Consider the following 21550-nt stretch of genomic DNA (forward strand, 5'->3'; position numbering starts at 1 on the left):
AATCAGTGTAAGTGGATGGTGTGTCTTGATATGTTTCAAATACAGAAGATGGATGGAATGTTAAAAGTGTTGTTTTTTTCCTGCAATTGTTACCTTCAATTTACATATTTGCTGTTTTTTGGCGACAGGGCTTTGCTTGGCTTGTTATACTCAGACCCTGCTATGTTAAAGCTGAAATGAAAGCAAAACAAAACAGCAAGCATCCCCTTTTGCTTTGGATATACAACATACACTCGCAAGGGATTTGGCTTTATTAGCTGCTGAAATACAAGAAACATAAAACAGTATGGTGCAGGTTGTTAACAGGCACTGCTGGATTATCTTTGAAGCAGTTTGCATGTGCATCACAATTGTAACGTTACAGTTATGAGGAGGACGCAAAAGCTAAAGAGTGAACTGCATTAAGATTTGCTTTGTTACAGTATAGAATAATACCCTTGACACCTCACATCAAGCAGCTAACTAAGCAGTTGATACCATATTATTTTAGGACACAGACGAATAATTCAGTTCAAAGGATTCTTGCCTTAATTAGGACCCAACCAATTAGTGGGTGCATTTCTGGAATGTTTATTGGTTATAATGCTTGCTCCTTTTTCTTTTTTTGTGGCCTACGTGCAATGTGGCAACAGCCTGGGTATGACAATATAGATTATTTTTTTCAATCACTTTGATTTTCTTTTTATTATATAGTTATTTAAAAAAAAGTTGATCTCTAATTTGCTTTTAGGCTCTTTTGGTTTGTCAAGCATGCACAAGGTCTTCCGTCATATTAATTAGTTACTTTAGTGGTCTTAATTACCTGACTGTTACTGTGTTGTAGGGCTGGGTTTAAAAAGTCTAATAATCGATATTGAATCAATTTTCCTTTTTGAACCTGATATCAATTGACAAAACAATGAATCAATTATTTTAATATCTTTTCCCCATAATTTTAGAAGAAAATAGAATTTTAAAGGGCAATTTTTTTGTATCTTGCTGTTCTTGACATTTACTGTTCACATGAACTTAAAAGTATTTTCTTACGTTTAGGAAAAACCTGACAAATTGTACTTTAAGACAATTAAGAATATTTTAAATTTTTATTTACAATTATTGAATTACAATTATGAAAATATTTTTATCTCATCCTCGCCGATGCCAATGTTGGTGTAACTCTTGAGTGATTATAACACCAAATAATTTAACCAGTTACTTCCTCTGCAAACATTTTTTTGGGAATTTAATGTTTGTGGAGTTTTTATCGTGTCCTTAATATTTAAGAAGACTTGATGTTTCATAATTAGTCAATATTGGATTGAAGTGAAGTGAATTAAATCGGGAAAAAAATGAATTGAACTGAACTCTTGTGAATCGAAATCAAATCGATTGAAGACATTAGAATCAATACCTAGCTGTACTGTGTTGATTGATTATATACAGTAATTTCTGGACTATAAGGCGCGCTAGCTAAATTTGGGGACTACTCGAGTTTGTTACACATAAGCCGCACCTGACTGTAAACCGCAAGTGTTTTAATGTTACCGCAACGGGTTCCCGCAACTTTCTTTTCCATAATGAGGGCGCAAATTGTCTCACTCTCGTTCTGTCTCTCCTACTGTATTTAGGCTCACTTGGTTTGTGACGCTCTTGCGCTTCCTTTATAGTGCGCCCCCTTGTGATCTGATGGATAAGCCGCACCTTTGTATTAGCCACAAGGTCAAATGCAAGTGAAAAAAGTAGCGGCTGGTACTTCAGAAATTACTGTAGTAGACATCGATATGACTTTCAAAAAGATCAATTTTAAGTAAAGGAGACAAAAGGGCACAACTATTAGTGCAGCACCGATGCAGGGCAGATACAAGTGTGGCCATACCGTTATTAGGCTTCTGTTGCAAACAAATTCCACATCATACAACAGTAAACAAACAAACAACCGGTCGATTAAAGGATATCTGTGCCTAGCGGGGAATTGTGTTCAATTGGGGAAGGCCGACTGGTGGAGTTAGCATGGCCACAGCGCGGCGAGCTTCCAGCTCACTTGCGGGGCTGATGGATGTGCTGGTTGATGTGCTGAGAGGAGGGCAGCTTGGGGATGCCAGGCTGGGGCTTCTGGTGCGCCACCTGGGCAGCAGCCGGGGTGAAGTCCTTATCGCCCTGAATGCAGTCAGCCAAACGCATGTCAGAAGCAGGTGAGCTTGTAACATTCAACATTCATTAGAATTTGCCTCCCTGCTTGACACTCAGCATTAAGGCTTAGAATTGGGGGGTTAGATCACCAAGTGATTCCCGAGCGCGGCTCCTGCTGCTGCTCACCGCTCCCTCAAGGGATGGGTCAAATGCGGAGAACGAATTTCGCCCTACTTAGGTGGGTGTGACAATCAGTGGTACTTTAAACATATTTCTCTCATAAAATATGTGTTGTATCTTCCCCTTCACAGATTCTTCCCTCGTTATCATTCACTCATATTTCCCCACACAAAAACATTTAATTTATACTAAAATGTACATATATGACTTTTATTATTGTTATTTCTATTATTTTTATTTTTTATTGTGAATGGTGATATTACCATATACAACTACAGTCCATGCATATTTGTAGTTTGTCACCTGTGAATTTTCTGATTTTATCCCCCCCACATTAAAATATATTGTTACATGAATAAATCCGGATTTAACTTTCCTTTTGTTCGATTTAAGACAAACAATGTATTATTTTGAACGCTTATATTTCCACTACATTAAATGTCTGAGTAAGTGTGTGTTACCTTGGTAACCACTCCAGATACAATCACTGGGACCTTGGGTGGACTGAAAATAAACAAGAGGAAAAAACAAGTTAGTTGTTAAGAAAAAGAACTACACACCGCACAAAACTTATGCCAATTATTTTTAGTTTGTGTATGTGTGCAATCTAATCATCTGAAAGAAGGCCTAAGAGGGTTATAGTTACACACAAAGTGGAGTTACAAAAATAAGTAAAAAAAAAAAAAAAGGAGGTATGTCGAGGAGACAAGAACTGTGCCTGAGGCCACCTTACGCCAAGCAATGCAGCTAAACCTTCTTTTTTTAAGTCTACTTCCTTCGCATTCGCCAGACCTAAGGGAGGCGAAAGGGCAGAGAAGGACGTAATGGAGCCAAACACCTTCATAACAATAATAATGGCTCGTCAGAGGGGAGGAAACGAGGGTGGAAGTGGGCGAGCGTAGACAAAAAGAAAGGGATTGCGGCAGAGGGAGAGACGAACCAAGCGAGCGCGCGGCTCGACCTTGACGTGACAAACGAGCGCCGCCATCTAATTTTACAGCGTCGTCACCCCGCGCTGATGGTGACCACCTTCAAAAATCACCTCAAAGGCTAGCACAAAGGAAGAAGTTAATAAAATACTTAGCAAGGCTAATGTATATATTATATTCAAGAGGATATAAAATAAGAGGAACTTTTTACAGATCGTAAAACCGATTCAGGTTGTCGGCAAGCTAAAGGTAGCCATTTTATGTTAAGATTTTTGATATACAGTTTTACAGTAATTGAAAACAATTTCTGTAGGACATTTTTCTTGACTGAAAGCTGGTGTGCACAGCCAGCAGGGGGAAGCAGAGAGCTGTAAGAAATACATCAGACTTGTGCCTCAGGAGGGAAAGAGTGAGGGCGAGAGGAGTCTGAAGGTGAGACAAGAAGTCAGAATGTTAATTCCACACTCGGTTCAGAGAGTGAAATATGTTATTATATACCCATCTTTGTAAGCGCCAACTCACCGACCCACCCTGCGCAGTGCACAAAAGTTTGTTGCCATGGAAACTGATGCATGTTGCATTTTCTTCATTTGTCTGCGTCTCCCCACTTAACTTTTACCTCAGAAACTCTAGGGGGTCGGTATCACAAGGTAACAGAATTAATCTGATAAAAAAAACAAAAACAATAAAAAAAACACTTAACATATCTGGCTAACTCTTCGTTTCTATAACATGTTTTCAACACAGACATGACCGTTGTTGACTGCACGGCCATCCTCAACTTTCCTCCTCATCTCTCATGTAAACACGACTCGCCATCTCTCCACCTCCCTTCGCCCCATCTGTCCATCTGGGCGAGATTGGTTTCGGCAGGTGCTCCCCTGACTACAACGCTTGACTGGCCGCAGCTGATGCGAAATTTACCCACTAGCCACCTGCTAGACGTCCATCAGTGTGACTCATGGAGGGAACAGTTGGGGTAAGAGTTTTACTGATGGAGTGCAACTATGGCTTTAAACCAACTTTTTGTGGACAAAGATAAATACTGTATTTCACAGAATTCAAAGAAAAAACAACAACTGTGTTTGTGGACACCAGGGGTCTGTTTATATTGGTAAAAAGTAATAAAAGTAAAATCTATTCCACTTGCTCAACAGCACAAATCAAGAACATAGATTTAACAAAATGGCAAATTATAAGTATTTAGTTAGGATTAATCAGTAAATTCAGCGAATATGCAAATTTGAGTACGAGTTGCACATCAGAAGCTGGCAAATAGGCTAATGTGCTGCACTTATGACCTTCTTGACATTAGCATTCTTCAAAGTGTTTATGGGTCATTGACAATGATGCCCAATTTATGAATTATCATGTGGTGCAACCAAAAAGAAATAATCAATTTGTGACGTTTACTCCTTAACAACTGTTAAGTTGTTATAGTGGTCATATTTGGACATCATGTGGTATGACCTAAAAAAAATTGTCCAACAAATACATATTTTCATTATAATTTTACTTTTTTTTGGCTAGCTAGCTTGTTTGGTTTAGCTAATTTATTGGCCTCATAACTTTACATTGAAAATATTATCTGGTGTGACCATTGTTGATTATAGTAAATTTGTAGATACTGTAGTAGCAATTTTTTATTTTTTTAAATAATAAATCAACTGTGCGGGGTTTGGTAAAATAATTTTACGTCAATGGCACTTATTCATTTCATTTATTCGAGCCCTGAATACAGTGTACAATTGCCCTTTTTTTGTCACAGACTTTCCTCTCAAACTCATTTACCGTACACATTTTTTTCTGACTGATTGTAATCGTGCAAATCCAGCGAATTTTTTTTAATTTTGGAAGTCTAAGAATGAATCCTGTGAAGCAACCAAGTGAGGAAGTGCACGGCAGCATGTGGATGGTATATCAGCTGCTGTGTGTAAAAAGCTTGCATGCACGACTCCATTATACCAGACAAGGATGTCTAATATTTTAGGTACTTGATTTTTTTTCTCCACAATAAGGCCAAAATATTATTAGTAAATTATAGTAACGGCTCTCTGAAAGATGCAGTTTATGCAAACTACAACCAAGTGCAATAACACATTGTTATATGAATATCTCTTGACCGTGTCAATCAAAAGTTAGCATTACCATCTTTTTTTTCTTTTTTCTTTATGGAGGCAGAATTGTTAATATTTTATTCGATTGTGCAGGTGTACCTAATGCTGTGGGCAATGAGTGCATATAATCTGGTGTGACCGGAAAATGTGCATAAAATTACTGGACTGATGGTAAAGCTCTCTGCTGTGCACCGGTTGTCAGCTCTCATCACCACACAACCTGATAATGCGGAATGTGAATATACCATCTGCACCCGCTTTAAACTTGCAGTTGCAAATGGGAATTCACTGTTACAAACAAAAATTGTGGTAGGAGGAAAAATATAAGTTAGAATATGTACTTTGAGCTTATTTGGGTAATGTTATATACAAAATAAACCAAGCCATGGTTATTTTAGCGTAATTTCCAACCACTCTGTGCAGAAAATTATTAAATTGTAGAGGAAGTCAGTCAGTCTGTTATGTACAGTTTAGTCAGGCTCACCTACTGCTCACATACTCCTCCTCATCGTCATCTTTTGGTGGAGGTTCCGGAGTAACAGTCGGCTGGTGCTTCTGCACTATCCTCATACCCCCGGCCTTTACTGCAACACACAAATGTGTTTAGTCAAGAGGACATTATTACTACGTGTGATTAGACCTCATTACTCCTGTGGGCTAACATACTGACATACTGTACTTGTGGTTTGGCTTTTGCAAATTCACCAATTTACAGATTCTCTTTTTGGAAACTATCCTCCACATATTTGTGGAAAAACTCAACCTATTTGCGATTTTTGGGTCAAATGTAAGTTTTTGTGTGCAGCATGTATGATATTAAATGCATTGTGGCAGAATATTAATGCTGTCATTATCAATATAATTAATACAAGTTGCCGGGTGAGCACCCCCTTCATGCAGTATACAGGATTTGCCGAGATGGGAGATTTTAAACTATTAGCACGTGCATTGTAGAAAATCGTACTTAATATTCACCTTTGAACTCAGAGGTGCTCAAATGGGCTGACATTGTGGAACGTCACCTTATCTGAGTACGTTATCAGTGCAATTGCTGCAAGGCCGTCGTGGCCTGTCCACGTACACGTTATCTGCCCATGCGCCTCCCCGCTCACTGACCTCCACGTCACCATCGGGCTGCCACTGCACGCTTGTCATACCCCTCTAAATATTAAAGCCATCTTTATAAATGACCATACTGTGTTTTGAGACGCCAATAGGGCATCATTCCTCTATCCGGAAGTGCAATCGTGCAACATTAGCAACACTAACTGCGTACATTGTAGACCACAAAAACAAAAATAAGGTTGTCAGTAGTATATTGGTGATACCTTTTAGGTGTGTATGGCTTTTTAGGAGCATTGCGACACATTTGGAATTAACAACGTAGAAACATTAGGCCTTGAGATACGAAGGAAGGCTGTAAATAAAAACAATGTAGTAGCTTTACCTGCAGGAGGGTGTCCACCTCTGGTTTCGAGCTTTTCTTTCGGTGGAGACGACATACTTCAGGCTCCAAAGTGTGTCGACGCCAACTCGCAGCGTACACTGGCTTCTTCTCGCTTGCTTCTGACCCAAATTCAGCACAGGACACCAGTCTGGAGTCGTCAACGTGGCTTTTTCCCGAGGATTGTTTGGGAACGATGCGTCACGGCGTCACGGGTCCAGCGCGCGTCATGACGTCACGACGTAAACGTGGCAAAACTTTATTTGGAATCATGTGTTAACAGATTCGCAGTCGTTAAGGTTATCTAAAAAATGTGGAAATAGTTTACTAAAAAATAAACAACATAACGATTTTGAAGTTCTTATTTTTTGTTTGAATCCAGGTTGAAAGCTATGCTCCCCCCATTACCCCCATACCTATGAATAATGTCTTTAATGCATTAAAAAAATAAATACGAAAAAAACCTTACTCTTGAGTAATAGTAAGCTATTGTTTATTTGTGACTATTTTTAAATGTGTTTTGACCTTTGTTTTTAAATGCTTTTAATCATAAAGCACATTGAGATACATTAATTATGTATGAAATGCACTTTATAAATAAAGCGGCCTTGCAATTTTACTTTATTCTGGCTCAGCATCAGCTCAAAGTGGTTCATTAATTAAAATAAATGTACCAATGGATGCAGCTGAGAATTGCAAGCAAAGGTGTTAGTGACAGTCTTGACAAAATATTGGACCTAAATTGGAAGAAGTGCTTGAATGTCCCCTGAAGACAGTTCCTGACAACAAATCAAAAGGCCAGGAGTTCACATGCAGGTCAGGACACAGTCTGAACTGGGAACAGTGCCCTATTATATGTTAATATTTTTTGAATTAAATCTGATTCAACACGACAAGTTGATTATGATGTGAGTTTTACTGACAACACATCAGCAGGGAGTACTTCAAGCAGTGAGAGACTTTCTTTTCTTTTCTTTTTAACTTACCAGTGCAATCAATCAGCCCTGACTGACACATCCATGTGGCACCTTCTGATTAATCACATAGCCTACTGTAAACATCTCTATAAACAAAAGGCCCATGAAAACATAGCAAATTATTGGAATACAGTCAAAAATACAAAATGTGCAAACGTCAAACTTTTTGTTTTATTATGCCGTGTCAAACCAAAAAACAACTAACAATCATTATAGCATTGACAACAAATCTAATGGTGGCCTAGTGTCAAGAGTTCTGTATGGCATTGCATAATCATCATCACACTTTATGTTCATTAGCAAAGCAATGTGTGTTAGTTTGATTCTGCTTTTAGTAGAAAATTCCCCCCCAATAAGAAAAAGATTACCCACCCATTCTTTAACGTATCAATTCGCAATTGTGGCCACTAAGAAGCAAAGTAGAGTTTGACTTCATCTCAATCTCCAGATGTGAGCACTTTGTGCCCTGCAGGAATGGTCTGTGATGTCCTCAAAGCAGAAAAGCAACACAGAGCTCTATATAAAGCTCCACTATTACCTCTGCCTTCCTTTATGTGTCATTTTGGGTGCTCCCTCCATTTTCTCCTTGACCTTTTCCTCTCTGATGTACACATAGAGACTTGTGACTTAGCACGGGGAGCATTCATTTACTCCGAGTGTAAATCCACGGCGCACATTAATACGGCCCTGGGTGGAATCCTTTTCAGACGTCAGTGATCTCAACACCTGCCCATGGCTGATATCTGAGTGTGTGTGCGCGTGCGTGTCTGTGTGTCAAGGCCTTGGAGAGGAGGGGCACCCGGTCGACGTCTTGGAGAGAGACAGAATGAGGACATCACAGGTGAATGCTTTTGCTCAAGCTGGCAGGTTCATGCCCCCTCATGTATGTGCTCTCTCAAATGCATGAAATCATGCCTTGGACATGCTTCTCAACTGAAATGAACATCTCATCAACACAGCTGTGGAAAGATCTCTTCTCTCCGTTGCCTTTTGTGGGTGTTTCTATCCTTCTTGCGTGCCACATATGCAGCTGCTTCTTCTGTGGCAGCAGAAGCAGTTAAGCAGCCGTTATTGCTCTAAAGTTTTCTCTGCAGACGGTGCTTTGCTGTCAGTTTCGGCATTTTCTCAGGTGGCTTACACACGCACACACGTAGACACAGACCTGTGCACCTTTGCGGGAGACAGTTGGCTCTCCTGCAGCAGCATTAACATGCATGAATAGGCAAGACGCATCTCCAGCATAGGCTGTTCAATATCTGACAGTGCACGTGTGTGTGTGTGTGTGCTAGACAAAGAGAAGTAAAGAGTGCAAAAGAGTGCAACAGATATATATTTTTTGGTCCAATCAGCAAGCCAATTGTTTTGTACACAATTGTCATAGCAATTCATATGCCTAACCTAACTACAGGCGTGTTTACGTCATACCGGAACTAGAACTACTTCTTTGTCTAAGAATCATTGGAAATGTAGTTCTACTGGCCTAATGTTGCAGACCCAATGCAAGCTAAGCTTCTATGGCAGCATATTTCAAAGGTTCTGGGTTTGAATCTCAGCTCATATCGCTATCATCCTGTGTGGAATTTGTTCTCCCTGTAAAGTTTAACTTCTCATGAATGTTTGGATGTCATATATAGGACGGCGTATTAGGGCCACGTATATATATATATATATATTATTTTTTTGAGGGGGCGTAATATTCAAAATAAAAAAATTCTCGCAAATTTGCCATTTTATAAAGTGGCAAATTTGCGAGAATTTTTTTATTTTATTTTTTATGACAAATACACGTAGCATATGCGCTGGCTTTTGTCTTCCAGGAGCTATATATATATACACACATACATATATATATATGTATATTACATTCCATGCGAATAAAGATGTCACAGTGACAGTTTGAGCCTCGAAAAAAAAACGTAGTCTACCATATTTCTTTTAAATTATTTCTTGTGGGAAAAGCTGTTGAAAAGCACTTCAAAGTCAACCAGTGACACCAAACAGATTGTATTCAGCTGTGCAGGTTTCACTGTGTATGCTTTTCTTTGAACAACCTGTTGTAAAAATAAAATACAAAAATAAGTAAAAAATAAATTAAAAAATAAGACTGTTTTGAAAAAGATCACACATTGGAATACAGTCAAGTGATTGCTGCTGATTCTCCAAAGAATGGTGAACTGAGCTAGACAATAAAGGGCGGTTATTAAATGGGGATCTGCTGGCAATTAAAACTAATTACCTTGTGTGAATACTGCAGCTCCAAACGGCAATCTAAACGTCATCAAAACAATAGAAAGAAATTGCACTCAGCACCACACTCCAAACACACATTAAACTCACCTCTTGTTGACAGTGATGAGCCAATAACAGCTTTATTTTTAATGCTAGTTTCTGTTTTGTTCTGAATTTTTATTTCTTCCAAGGTTTTTGCCCCCCCCCCCCCCCCCCATTAATGTTCAGCCTCGCGGCTCTGAAAACAGAACCATGGTAACACCTAGACCCAACACAAGTGAAAATGTCATTCTTGGCGGCCTATTTCCTAGTTTGCTCAGTTGATAAATGTCCTAAATGGATTGTAAATGCTTCTCTTTAGTCATCCCCAGTACAGAACCAATGGCAACAGAAAACCAGCCCATGAAACAAAGAGCCAAGATAATAGTCAATATTAACACTTGAACTCTGGAAATGGCTGCTTATGAATGCTAACCACATGCTGTTTCAGATCTGCTGAATGCATAAATAAGTGTCTGTTTACTAAAGTGCTCCTCATTCCACCTTAAAGGTGCTGGTGATCAAAGGCTGTCTGCACTGCTTCCAAGTGTCAAAGAAGAAAAAAAAATGCAGTGGATGCACATCTAAGGGGGTCGACTGGGTGAGAACCTGAGAGCAAAAAATTTTAGAAGCAAAAACCTTTCAAAAAGGCTTCAAATAAGGGAAAAGTTATGCATGAGTGAAGAGTGCCCTGATTTCTGCTGCCAGCTGTTATGAGAACATGTAGCATCTTATTTTAGTCAAATATTAACTGGTTAATTCTAGCTCCAAAAGTACTTCTACTAATTTTGCTTTAATGCATACTTTTCATTTCGAAAACCAAATTGCCCAGCATCAAGTGCCCAAAAACATTCAACTCATTCTCTTTGTACGCATGTTACCACCAAAATCAGCATAATTTATCATGGCAAACATCACATTGCCATGGCAACAGTATTGGAAAATCTTTGCTTTTATTTTTCATCTTGAGCATTGTGACACGAAACACCCACAGATTCAAGACAATCGGATACAATCTCTAGGAGTTCTTTAAAATATGACCTCTATAATAGGCGGAAAGTGGGATCAAATTTTGGGGGAAAAAAATCCAAATGGCGTACTTCATGATAGATTTAGCATATAACTCCAAGATACTTTTTTGTAGGCTGTTACATATGCCTCAAACTTTTCGTAGATCTTGGTGAAATAAGAAATATACAACTTGGGCTGCTTCATTAAAACATTCTTCGGGGGCGAAGAATGTTCCACTGAGCCATTTTCAAAAGCTGCATAATAAGCCATTAGAATATTGATTATTTTGTCAGGTGTGAAGAGTGTGCAAAAGTTTCATAATGTAAGTACAGTCAAAATCGGCTTCATTTTTCTTGGCGAACAGCACGTCGCCACAGCAACAGCTTTCAGCGAAATAAAACATTTTTCTTTTTCTTTTAATCTAGAACATCGTCAGATAAACACCCACAGATTCAAGTTAATGGGATAAAATCTGTGGAAGGACTTTGTAAGCATGAAAGAGGCCTACACAGTCAGAACATTTTGAGATAAAAAAAAAAGTTTATGTAACAAAAAGCAGGATTAATTGTTGTTATATGGCCTGGTGGATTTGGGTAAAACGTTTTGATTTGAACCTCAGCTGCAGTACAGTTCCATCCTTTTTGTTTTTACTTTACTTAAATCACTGCAGTTTATACAGAATTGCTCTAGGATTTACATTGTGTCCTACCCTACTGACCCAGTTTATCTGTCGAGGAGGATTTAAGAATGATCATTGAGTCCAGTAAGTCTGTCCCCATGAAAATATGGCCACATCAGCCCATTGCTATGCATCTCCGCGCTATTAACATCTCTCGGACTACAACCCAGCGCTGTCATTCTATGCCGACATCAAAGTGAAATATAAGCTTCCACATCGTGTTTCGACATGCCTAACTGCCATGCCATGTAAGTACATTAGCTTTTATCAGAAAAAGGAACAGTGATATACGAAGCAGAGTCATACTACGTGTTGCCACAAAGGTCCCATTTAACAATGATGTTTGGGAGATGATCAAGATGTTAACAGTGCTGCTCATCAGCTGAGGTGGAGGACTTTTGTACTGTTACCTTGGTTATTGTTGACAACATCTATTGTAACATTGGCTTTTGAAAACTGAGAAATACTGTCACAATAACCTCAGCTGTTCATGACTCAACTGTAGAGGAATAAAATTGCAGCGAAATTCACCCACCTGGTCATCATGTAATTGTGGTGTACAACTGTATGTCATCGTAGCTGTCTCTCCTTTAGACAGTCCTCAAATAGTGGGGTGGGAAAGGTGCAATGCCAGGGTTGGAGCGTGTGACTATTTTTGGGCCGTAGTAGAAAAAAGTGTAATTGCACATTCACTACAGTAGATGGCAGTGGAACAATTATTATTTTTATTTCGGGCAAATTGCTGCCCGTCAATTATTTTCTGTTGTAGACTGTTGTAAGGTGATCTACCGTATATGTCTCTTTAAAAAAAAAAAACGTTATTAAGGATACAATGTTATGCAGAGGCTTATTTAAAACAATTTCTTAGACAAAAATGATACTCTTTATAGTCCCGGCAGAGAGTTGGTGGGGATGCGTGAAAAGGTTTCTTGATCTTGGGTCGGGGGCGTAACAGAAAATAAAAATTTTATATATTAAGTTTAATGAACTCATAATCAATTAAACTTAACATATTCACTTTGTATTAATTTATTTCCACCGTGTGTTACCGATTGAAGCAATTTTTTTTAAATTGATCAACCATTCAATTTGTAATCTTAAATTGGTTCAATAATTCTCTTTTTAGAGTGTAATAATTAGGGACGGACGAGTACCGATGCCAGGTATCGGTTCCGGCCATATTTCAAGGTATCATACTCGAGGCAGTTTCACGATCAAGGACTAGCAATTGGAAATTAGAAGAATAGAAAATTGCCATTAGTTTCATGCATTTTTAGGGGAAAATGTTATATTGAAATATATAGGTCTTTCTTTAAATGCATCTGTCTTTTTTTGGGTTTATGTAACAAAACTAGTAGTATTGGTACTTGAAATCAGTATTGGTGACTTCTAAACATTTGAATACTTGTACTGGTATCGATCTGAATCAAAGCAATCAACAACATCCCTAATAATTACATCATTGTTGTCATCAACACATGCCTATTCATGAAATTTACACTCTGCCTCGAATTCATCATAATAGTAAACACATATTTTTAATGTATCTTTGTAAGTGACAATTTTTCTTGACCAAGGACTACCTAATGGTATCAGCTTGGAACCATAGAACCCTGGTTTGTCAGTGGACAAAGGTCACTAAGAGGTATAACCATGGTGAGCTCAGTAGGTATCATGCAATGGAAAAGTGGATGTAAAATGTGATATTTGCATACACTAAATAATCACTTCAACTTGCAGAAAAACTCAATGACATTTGTTTGTAAAGAGTCTTTTTAAATTTTTTATTTCTCCTTGTGTTCAAGTACGATCCTTTCTCAGCAGGGTCATTTAAGAAGCATGGATACACAATAACACACAACTCTAACCAGAGCCTGAGCATCTTCAGGTAGGATTTCTCTTTAGTGTCATTAGGGGGAGGGCGGGCAGGGCGCCAGGGAGCCGCAGTTTCCACGATTAGAGCAAGTAAACTTAAGTTTTGTTTGTACACCACATTATTTTTTTCTCTCTCTCTGCAAACATTGGTTGCACTTTAGTGACACGGATATCTGCACATAAAAATGATATATTTATATTTATATTCATATATTTATAGATTTGTCATTCTATATCAACAATTCATTCTAGTGATTTGACCGAGATTAGCAAAACCGGACGGACTGTCGGTCGGAATGCCTTGCGTGGACATTGATTTGTACAGAAACCCGCACACGCACAGACACGCAACACACACATGCATGCATAAATACGCTCACCCGAGTTAATGCGTCTACGCACAAGCCACGCGTTCCGTCACTTACATGCACACAAACACACACTCACCCGTACACACGCCCACATTTGCTCAGCTGACACAAAGGGCAGTGAGACGTTACCCACAATTCCCAGCAATATCCAGATAGGGGGCACAGCAACAAAAAAGTTACGAACAGCAGAGCGAGACATCCAGTCAGCGTGTGAAAACCGAGACGGAACGTCTGTTAAAGTCATCCGATTGATCCAAGAGGGGTCAAAGTTTGGCAACGTCTTTCTTGTTCTTTTTTGACTTTAGTTGACATTGTCTTGTACAATATTGACTCCTGCCGAAGTGATGATGCTCCCCACTGAAGACAAGGCAAACCTTCCCAAACACAAACAGTGCTTGGAAATGTATTCTTTTTTTTTTTAGGCAGTGAAAAAGCACTTCTCCGCATGTGTGCATTTCCAGTTTCCACCAATTGGATGAAGGTCGACCAACACAAATACGGCAAAGCTGGGATTTGTGCTGACTTGCAACATCTGCTCCTTGTGTTCTTATTTTACATCTTTTTGTTGCTTTTCTCGTGTGCGTACCGTTACATCTGCAATACATAAAATGACTTCTTGAAAAATCTAAAAAAGTAGAAAAAAATGATGACATTCCTTTAAAATAAATCCAGAGGCTTCCATAGGCAAAAAGGCAACAACAACAATAACAAAAAAAGAAAAAAAAAGAAGCGGTGCTACGTTTAAGTAAAGTAGGAAAACCCACTTTTCTCCTCATATCAGATGTGCCTCCATTCTTCCTTGGAGTCACCTCGTGCAACTCATCCTCTCTTCCTCTCAACAAAAGGTCAGGACTTCTCCCGCGAATAAAAGCGCTTTACTCATTCCATCGCCATTATACGCTCATCCCTCGCTCACCTCCTCTTCTTTAGTCATCTCCCTGTGCCTTATCCTTTGCTTTCTTTCTCAATTTATTCTGCCCACTGGATATTTGGCCCTTCACACCTTGCACTCACTCAGTTGACCGGGGCTGAGATTAAAGACATAAACTGAGCAGTGGTGGGGGAAAAAAAAGAAAGAAAATGCATGCACATGCATTGTTTGTCACTTGACCTGACTTCATTACGTTTTCTTGCTTTTGTTTTGAGAGAGCATAACAAGTCCTTGTCAGGGGGTTCAAGAATACTATGCAAACTTGATGTGCTTGGAAAAAAAAAATCCCTCCACACAGAGACACTTTTTAACCCCTCATCATCATCATCATCATCATCATCATCATCATCATCATCATCATCATCATCATCATCATCATCAGTCTAATTAGACCCACGAGTCAGGTGAGGCTGGATAGTGGCTGGTCTCGTAGTTCAGTTCGCTGTACGGCCGCGATGCTGAATAGAAGTCTACATAGTTGCCGGTGGACTTGAGGCCCAGATGCATGCGCAGGTCCTCCCGTGGGTCCCGGGGAGGCCCGGCGCTGCTGGGAGGCTGCTGGGGTTGGGCCTGAGGTTGGGCCTGTGGTTGGACCTGCGGCTGGGGCTGGTTGGACGCAGGCGGCGGTGGTCCCTGGTCCTCGTAGTAGGTCTCGTCGAAGCTCCGGCTCTGACTGTGAGGGGGCGGCTGCGGAGGCAGAGGCTGGGGGAAGGAGGGAGGGGGTGGGTAGTGGTCATAGTCTTTTAGCACGGCTGTAGACGGACTGTCCTTCTGAGGTTGCGGGGGTATGGTGCAGGGCTGGACGGGGGCCTGTTGAGGATGTAGTGTCGGGGAGGAGACGGGTTGTGGTTGAAGGGCAGTGAAGTGAGGTATGGAGGGAGGTGGAAGGTGAGGTGATGGAAAAGAAGGATTTCAGGCAGTGTGGATAAACACCAAAGGAGTAAAAGCAGTGGGCACATGCTGCATATATTGTCGCTGTCCTGTGAAAAACACTTATGTCCATTAATTATTATTTTTTTGAACGTTTCATCCCATAAACGTATTTTTTTTTTAAAAAATGGACATAAGTGTTTTTCACAGAACAGCATTCATTTGAGCATGCACTGTCGTTCCAAATTTGTGTTTCCATTGTGAAAAGTTGCCAAAATAACATGAAATAAAGTACCACTTTTTGGCCCTTTTGGATCTATTGATTGAGTCCTTGTTATCAAATGTATACAAACCTGCACTCTTGTACAATACAGCTACGCAGATACAAACAAAGAAGAATAGTAATTATTCTTCCACTACTATTGTAAATGAATCAGGAAGATGTTGTCATTTTAGTTATTTTCTGTAGTGGATAAAGAATATATGCCTGTGAGTGCGAGTCACCCGGCAAATAGAAAAATCTGTGAATAAATGAAGCTCATGATAATTGCAAAGATTTTTTTTAAGTAAATTTTTTGTTGTTTTACCTAAAAAAATAAAATTAAAATAATGAGTAAGCGGGACTATACCGCCAATAAGCGTTTTCAATTAAAAATGGGGGTTGGCTCTCCCGCCCACAACAAATATTTTAAAAATATTCCAAAAAATTGTGTGCGGTGAATCCGTAAGTGGTTGTATACACTGTACTGCACTGTATACATATGTTTCTAAAACTACGACTATCGGTTAGCATGTCAATGGTGTATTCTGATTGGTTAAGTATAAAGATTTGTGCACATACAAATAATTGTGTCCTTATTCCGAATCATAATTAAGATCTGTTCTCAAAAAGAAATCATTATATTTTTTTAAAAGCAAAAACTGCAAAAATATATAATTAAAAATAAGACTTTACAACAATTATTGCACTGAATTGAGTATTTTACATTTTGTGAGAAAATTGGGCTTGTACTTCACCAAGTATCTTTGTCACTCATGATGGCAGGGAGGCAAATGCTGTGATCAAGCTCTTTTTTAGCATTGGTGCTACTTTATAAATATATTTTAAAATATCACGTACCCCCTGAGATGCCTTCATGGAGTCCCAGGGGTAAGTGTACCCCCATTTGAGAACCACTGCCCTATGGCAAAGCTTTGTGGTTATTATAAATAAATGTGTAATACCCTTATGTTTAGTTTGACGGTAAACTGCACCTTGCAGTGGAATTACACAACTCAAGGTGTCTTTTTGATGAATTGTTCACTATTTGATAATATTTTCCTTATTGTAAAGCAACACTTATTTTTGTGGTTGTGGCCTTTCATTTTTCATATCAGTAAGGTCATGCTGGTACAGAGGGAATTAATAGTAAATAAAATAAAGGGAGAATAAATAAGGTGAGGAATTTTGTATCTCTTATTGATGCATGCCATCTTTTAGAACAGAAGCCACTAATTGAGGAATTCGATAAGACTGGGACACTTTTCAAATTCGATCAAGCTCACTTATGCCAACGTGAGGACATGCTGGACATGCTATTTGACATTTTTTGTGCTATTAGCTCACCTGGTTTGGTTTGATATCATCACTGGCAGTCAGGTATGAGTTTCGGAACAATGTAGATGTTCCACAGGACACTTGAATGGGAAAAACAGGTTAATAGTGACATTTACATGTGGAGGGCCACATAAAAAAAAAGAAGAAAAAAATGAAAAGTACAACAACATTCAAGGAACCAGAACTAAAAGAAAAAAATGCCACTGACCAAACAAAAATAACACAAAAAAAGACAACAATAAGGAAAAGAAAAATTCCCCACACACGCGCGCACACACAGTCGTTCACACCTGCCATGCCATCTTTCCGGGATGTGTGCTCGCCTTTGTTGCTATGGAAACCGGCGTTGGTTGCTGTGGAATCGTAGTCCATCTTGCGTTCCTTCAGACTCATCATCTCTCTTGGAGAGGCCGGAGCGCTCGCTACACACGCACACACAAATACACAGACACAAAAATAATGAGGACAGCATGAGAACTCACACTTCTGCATGACCAAATTTGTGCATGCATGAGTCATTCTGGCCTTCCAAGGTGCATAATCATTACTCCATGTCAGCATATATATTCACCTACTTACACATATACAAATTTCTTATTTGACATAGTTAACAAATCAAAATGTATGATGTATAAAACAACCATTCTAACCATTTAGTTTAGTTTTGTTTGTTTGCTAGTGTGGAGATTACTCTGACAGATTCAAATGGGATTATATTTTACCAGTTGTATTGTTAACCTTTTCAGCACAACTCTATTTCATACACATGAATGCATCACTGCATACACACAAAGACACTTAAACGCTACAATAGTTGAAACTACTGTTAACCTCTCTCTCTCTCTCTCTCTCTCTCTCTCTCTCTCTCTCTCTCTCTCTCTCTCTCTCTCTCTCTCTCTCTCTCTCTCTCTCTCTCTCTCTCTCCCCCCCCTCTCTCGCTCTGCAATGCAATCCCCTTATAGCATATTCAAAGTGCTTACTCAGTCTCTCTTATCTTGACACATGGGATTGCCAAAATGCTGCCTACCTGCTCGCCTGCCCGAGTATCAGCCCCCTCAGTTTGCTTAGCTAAACATTCCTGCAACTACTCCACATATGTGTAGTGCATTAATGCACTGCAAGATTAGCCGGAGGCTTCAAAGTGAAGGACACTCTAAAAATACTCAGTCTGGAACAGTTCAGTCTGACTTTGCAGGTAACTGTGGGGCTGCAGTGGTGAGCAACTTTACTGCATCATACTGAGAGGTTTTATTTAGCTACAGGGAGGGGGGAAACATTGGAAAATGTCATTTGCCGCTGCAAACTACAAACATGTCATAATATGCCAAATTAACCTCACAAGTGTGTTTGGTTTCTGTTTGTTTATGTCAGCATTGGCAGAGAAAATAAACGTGTGATGACAGCCATAGAACCAGCAATTAAATGTATTGAGTTGTTCAGTATAATATTAGTTAAATATCAATTAAATTAATCAATATTAATTAAATATCACTTAACTTACAATGGTACAAACTACTTCCATTGCGCAATAATTACATCACATCCAAATACAATAAATACAAATAGATGAACAACAGTCAAAATGTGTTCTTATGTCGCCTATTGATCAAAAAACAAAATGTGTTGATTCCAACAATGACAAAACAAAAACACCACAAGGGAAAAGTAAAACAAATTCTTGTTCACACACCATTATGCTTCTGTCAGTTATCTTCCACGACAGTCCATGCTACTTTATTTTAGTTAAATTATATTTTACATTGGTTAACATCTCTTTTTTATTTATATGGCAGTTAAAAATACTTACAATAATGTAAAAAAAAAAGTGCCTATAGATTTTGACACTGACAGTTTAGGGCGGACACAAATGAATTAACTTCACAATATATTAATATTTGAAATTAGAAATTTTGCATTAGGAGGTTATGCTGTATCTTGCTGACGTTGTCAATTACAATAGCGCTCTATACAAGTGAGTGCATATATTTTCTCAATCTAATTATATGAACACTCTCCCTTTGTGTAAAAGGAAGAATTTTCCTCATTTCAATGCAAGACTAAAAATAAGGACAAAAAAAAAGAAGCCTTTGTTCTTTGTGACGCACCTCCTATATCATGATGACAGCAGTAAGGAAAAACTACCCAAAGAGAATAAAGGCTTTTAAACAGATGTCTTTAGAACTTCTCTTTCGCTATTTGAATACAAAAGGATTACCTATTATGGTCTAAATCCTCTGTACTTGACATTTAAATGCTAAAGAAAAATTCATCAGCTCTTATCTGCCTCACAGTTTTTTTGGTTTATTTTTTATACAAGCGACTGCATGTATTGTATGCACACACAAGTTAAGGCCAACTTTCATCCCCAAAAAAAAAAGCTTAAGAACATTGCTTTTTAACAATTCCTGTATGCTTTTGGATGTGTGCTTTGGGTCTTTGTCCTTCTGGAGGACCCATGACCTTTGTCTCCTACCAAGTTGTCTAACACTTGGTAGGAAATGTCCCTCTAGAAGAGTGGTGTCAAACATACGGCCTGCGGGCCGGATCAGGCCCGCAAAGGGGTTTAATCTGAGACGCGAGGCGATTTTGGAAAGTAAGTCGGACCAATTAATTAGCTGGCCACAATCAAAACACATGAATTTGTAATTTCACAAGCAATCCTCAGATGAGCAATGCAACTTATACACAGAATCGTCCTGGATGTCATTATTTTACGGTTTGTTTAACTTTTTTTTTTTTTTTTTAAATCATAGACAAACATAAACGTGTTAAATATGACATAAATTCAATTACTGGGAGCACAAATACATATGACAAGGATTAACATCCTTATAACTTCATTAACTGCGTCCCACAATTCATTCTGGGAACAATATATATATGCAAAACAGGTAGATTCAACACATCCGGAACTCAAACGGGCAAAGTGTTGCCGCGTTCCATTTGCATTCATGTTATTATGATTACGAACAATATGATTACAGTTGAGCTCCGTAATTTAGGGCTGGCCCACAAATAACGAAAATATGTGTATAATTGATGGCAAAAAAGTTCTATACCATTTTTTTACCGATCCGGTAATATATTTTCCTCCATGCGGCCCCTGAGCTAATATGAGTTTGACACCCCTGCCCTAGAATGTCTTGATAATTCTCTGGTTTCATGATTCCTGTGATACGATCAAGGCCTCCAGTACCAGATGCAGCAAAGCAGCCCCCCAGAATGATGGATCCTCCATCATGCTTAACTGTAGGGAGGGTGTTCTTTTCCTTGGAAGCTTCATTGCGTTGTCTGTACAGAAATTGTTGGCGTGCATTGCGGAAAAGCTCTATTTTTCTAATCTGCCCACAGAACAGTTTCCCAAAAATAATTGTGGTTTGTCCAGGTACTCCTTGGCAAAGGTTAGCCATTTTTTGTATGTCTGTCTCAGGAATGGTCTTCGCCCATGAAGCCCTGTTTTTGGTTCAGTGTGTGGCGTATGGTGCTTCTTGAAACCATGACCCCAAACTGTTCCAGGTTGGCTTTCATGTCTTTGGATGTTTAATGTGGTGTTTTTTCCACCATTCGCACCAACCGTCGAAGACTTCTATCTTCAATTTCTCTCTTCCCCCCACATCCATGGAGGTTCTTGACAGTTCCATGCTCATCAAACTTCTTAATACCATTACACACTGCTGAAAAGGGGTTACCCAAATCTTTGGAGATGGCTCTATTCCCTTTGGAGGTCTTGCGTTTGTGATTAATCACACTGCTGATGTCCTCAGACAGCTCCTTTGTTTTTACGATTTTGACAAAAGAAAAGGGGATAACAGGTGGCTTTTTAAAACATCAAAGTCATCATTCATTGGTTAATACATGTCAATTGGGCACAGACAATTTAGAACAGGGAATTCTCATTTGTGATTTACCAAAAGTGAGTCACAATGGTGTTTCCATACTGATTTACATGAAAGGGTGCCAATACCAGTGACACATTTTAAAATTTCTATTTTTTTCCCGCCCATTGTTTATTGTTTTAAATTGTTTTTTAAACATTTGGTCTTTAGGATAAAACACACGTTTGATGTAAAACACAAAAGGATTTACTTGATTATTTTTTTCAAGAAGATATTCCACATTATGTATTTTACCTTCATGGGTGCCAATAATGGTGAGCAGGACTGTATACATAGATTGGGGTGGCCAACATGAT

General features: G+C 38.9%; 2 protein-coding genes across 4 annotated transcripts in view; both read right to left on the reverse strand.

Moving 5' to 3' along the window:
- Nucleotides 1–233: 233 nt before the first annotated feature.
- On the reverse strand, nt 234–7008 carry dap (death-associated protein). The gene is made up of 4 exons (XM_086066437.1): nt 6783–7008; nt 5820–5919; nt 2751–2793; nt 234–2136 (listed from the first exon to the last, which is right to left on the reverse strand). Exons 1-4 carry the CDS (start codon nt 6835–6837, stop codon nt 2017–2019), a joined length of 318 nt encoding a protein of 105 aa, XP_085922563.1. The 5' UTR covers nt 6838–7008; the 3' UTR covers nt 234–2016.
- Nucleotides 7009–13624: 6616 nt separating this feature from the next.
- Nucleotides 13625–21550, reverse strand: part of ctnnd2a (catenin (cadherin-associated protein), delta 2a) — a 251414-nt gene continuing 243488 nt past the window's right edge. For 2 of the 3 annotated variants that reach the window (XM_086066020.1, XM_086066019.1), the window contains exons 23-25: nt 17649–17780; nt 17368–17438; nt 13625–15701 (exon numbers count right to left, since the gene is read on the reverse strand). In XM_086066020.1, coding sequence (XP_085922146.1) covers nt 15279–15701; nt 17368–17438; nt 17649–17780 — 626 coding nt within the window. In that variant the 3' untranslated portion in view covers nt 13625–15278. The remainder of the gene's footprint in view (nt 15702–17367; nt 17439–17648; nt 17781–21550) is intronic. The other variant, XM_086066021.1, reaches the window with a different exon arrangement.

The sequence above is a fragment of the Leptonotus elevatus genome, chromosome 21, assembly GCF_054856555.1.
Source record: "Leptonotus elevatus isolate MCC_2025b chromosome 21, RoL_Lele_1.0, whole genome shotgun sequence".
Lineage (NCBI taxonomy): Eukaryota > Metazoa > Chordata > Actinopteri > Syngnathiformes > Syngnathidae > Leptonotus > Leptonotus elevatus.

Coding starts and splice junctions, on each gene's coding strand:
- dap (XM_086066437.1), bottom strand. CDS start 6,837: ATGTCGTCTCCACCGAAAGAAAAGCTCGAAACCAGAGGTGGACACCCT. Junction 5,920..6,782: donor AGGTGGACACCCTCCTGCAG/GTAAAGCTACTA, acceptor TGTGTGTTGCAG/TAAAGGCCGGGGGTATGAGG. Junction 2,137..2,750: donor TATCTGGAGTGGTTACCAAG/GTAACACACACT, acceptor GACTGCATTCAG/GGCGATAAGGACTTCACCCC.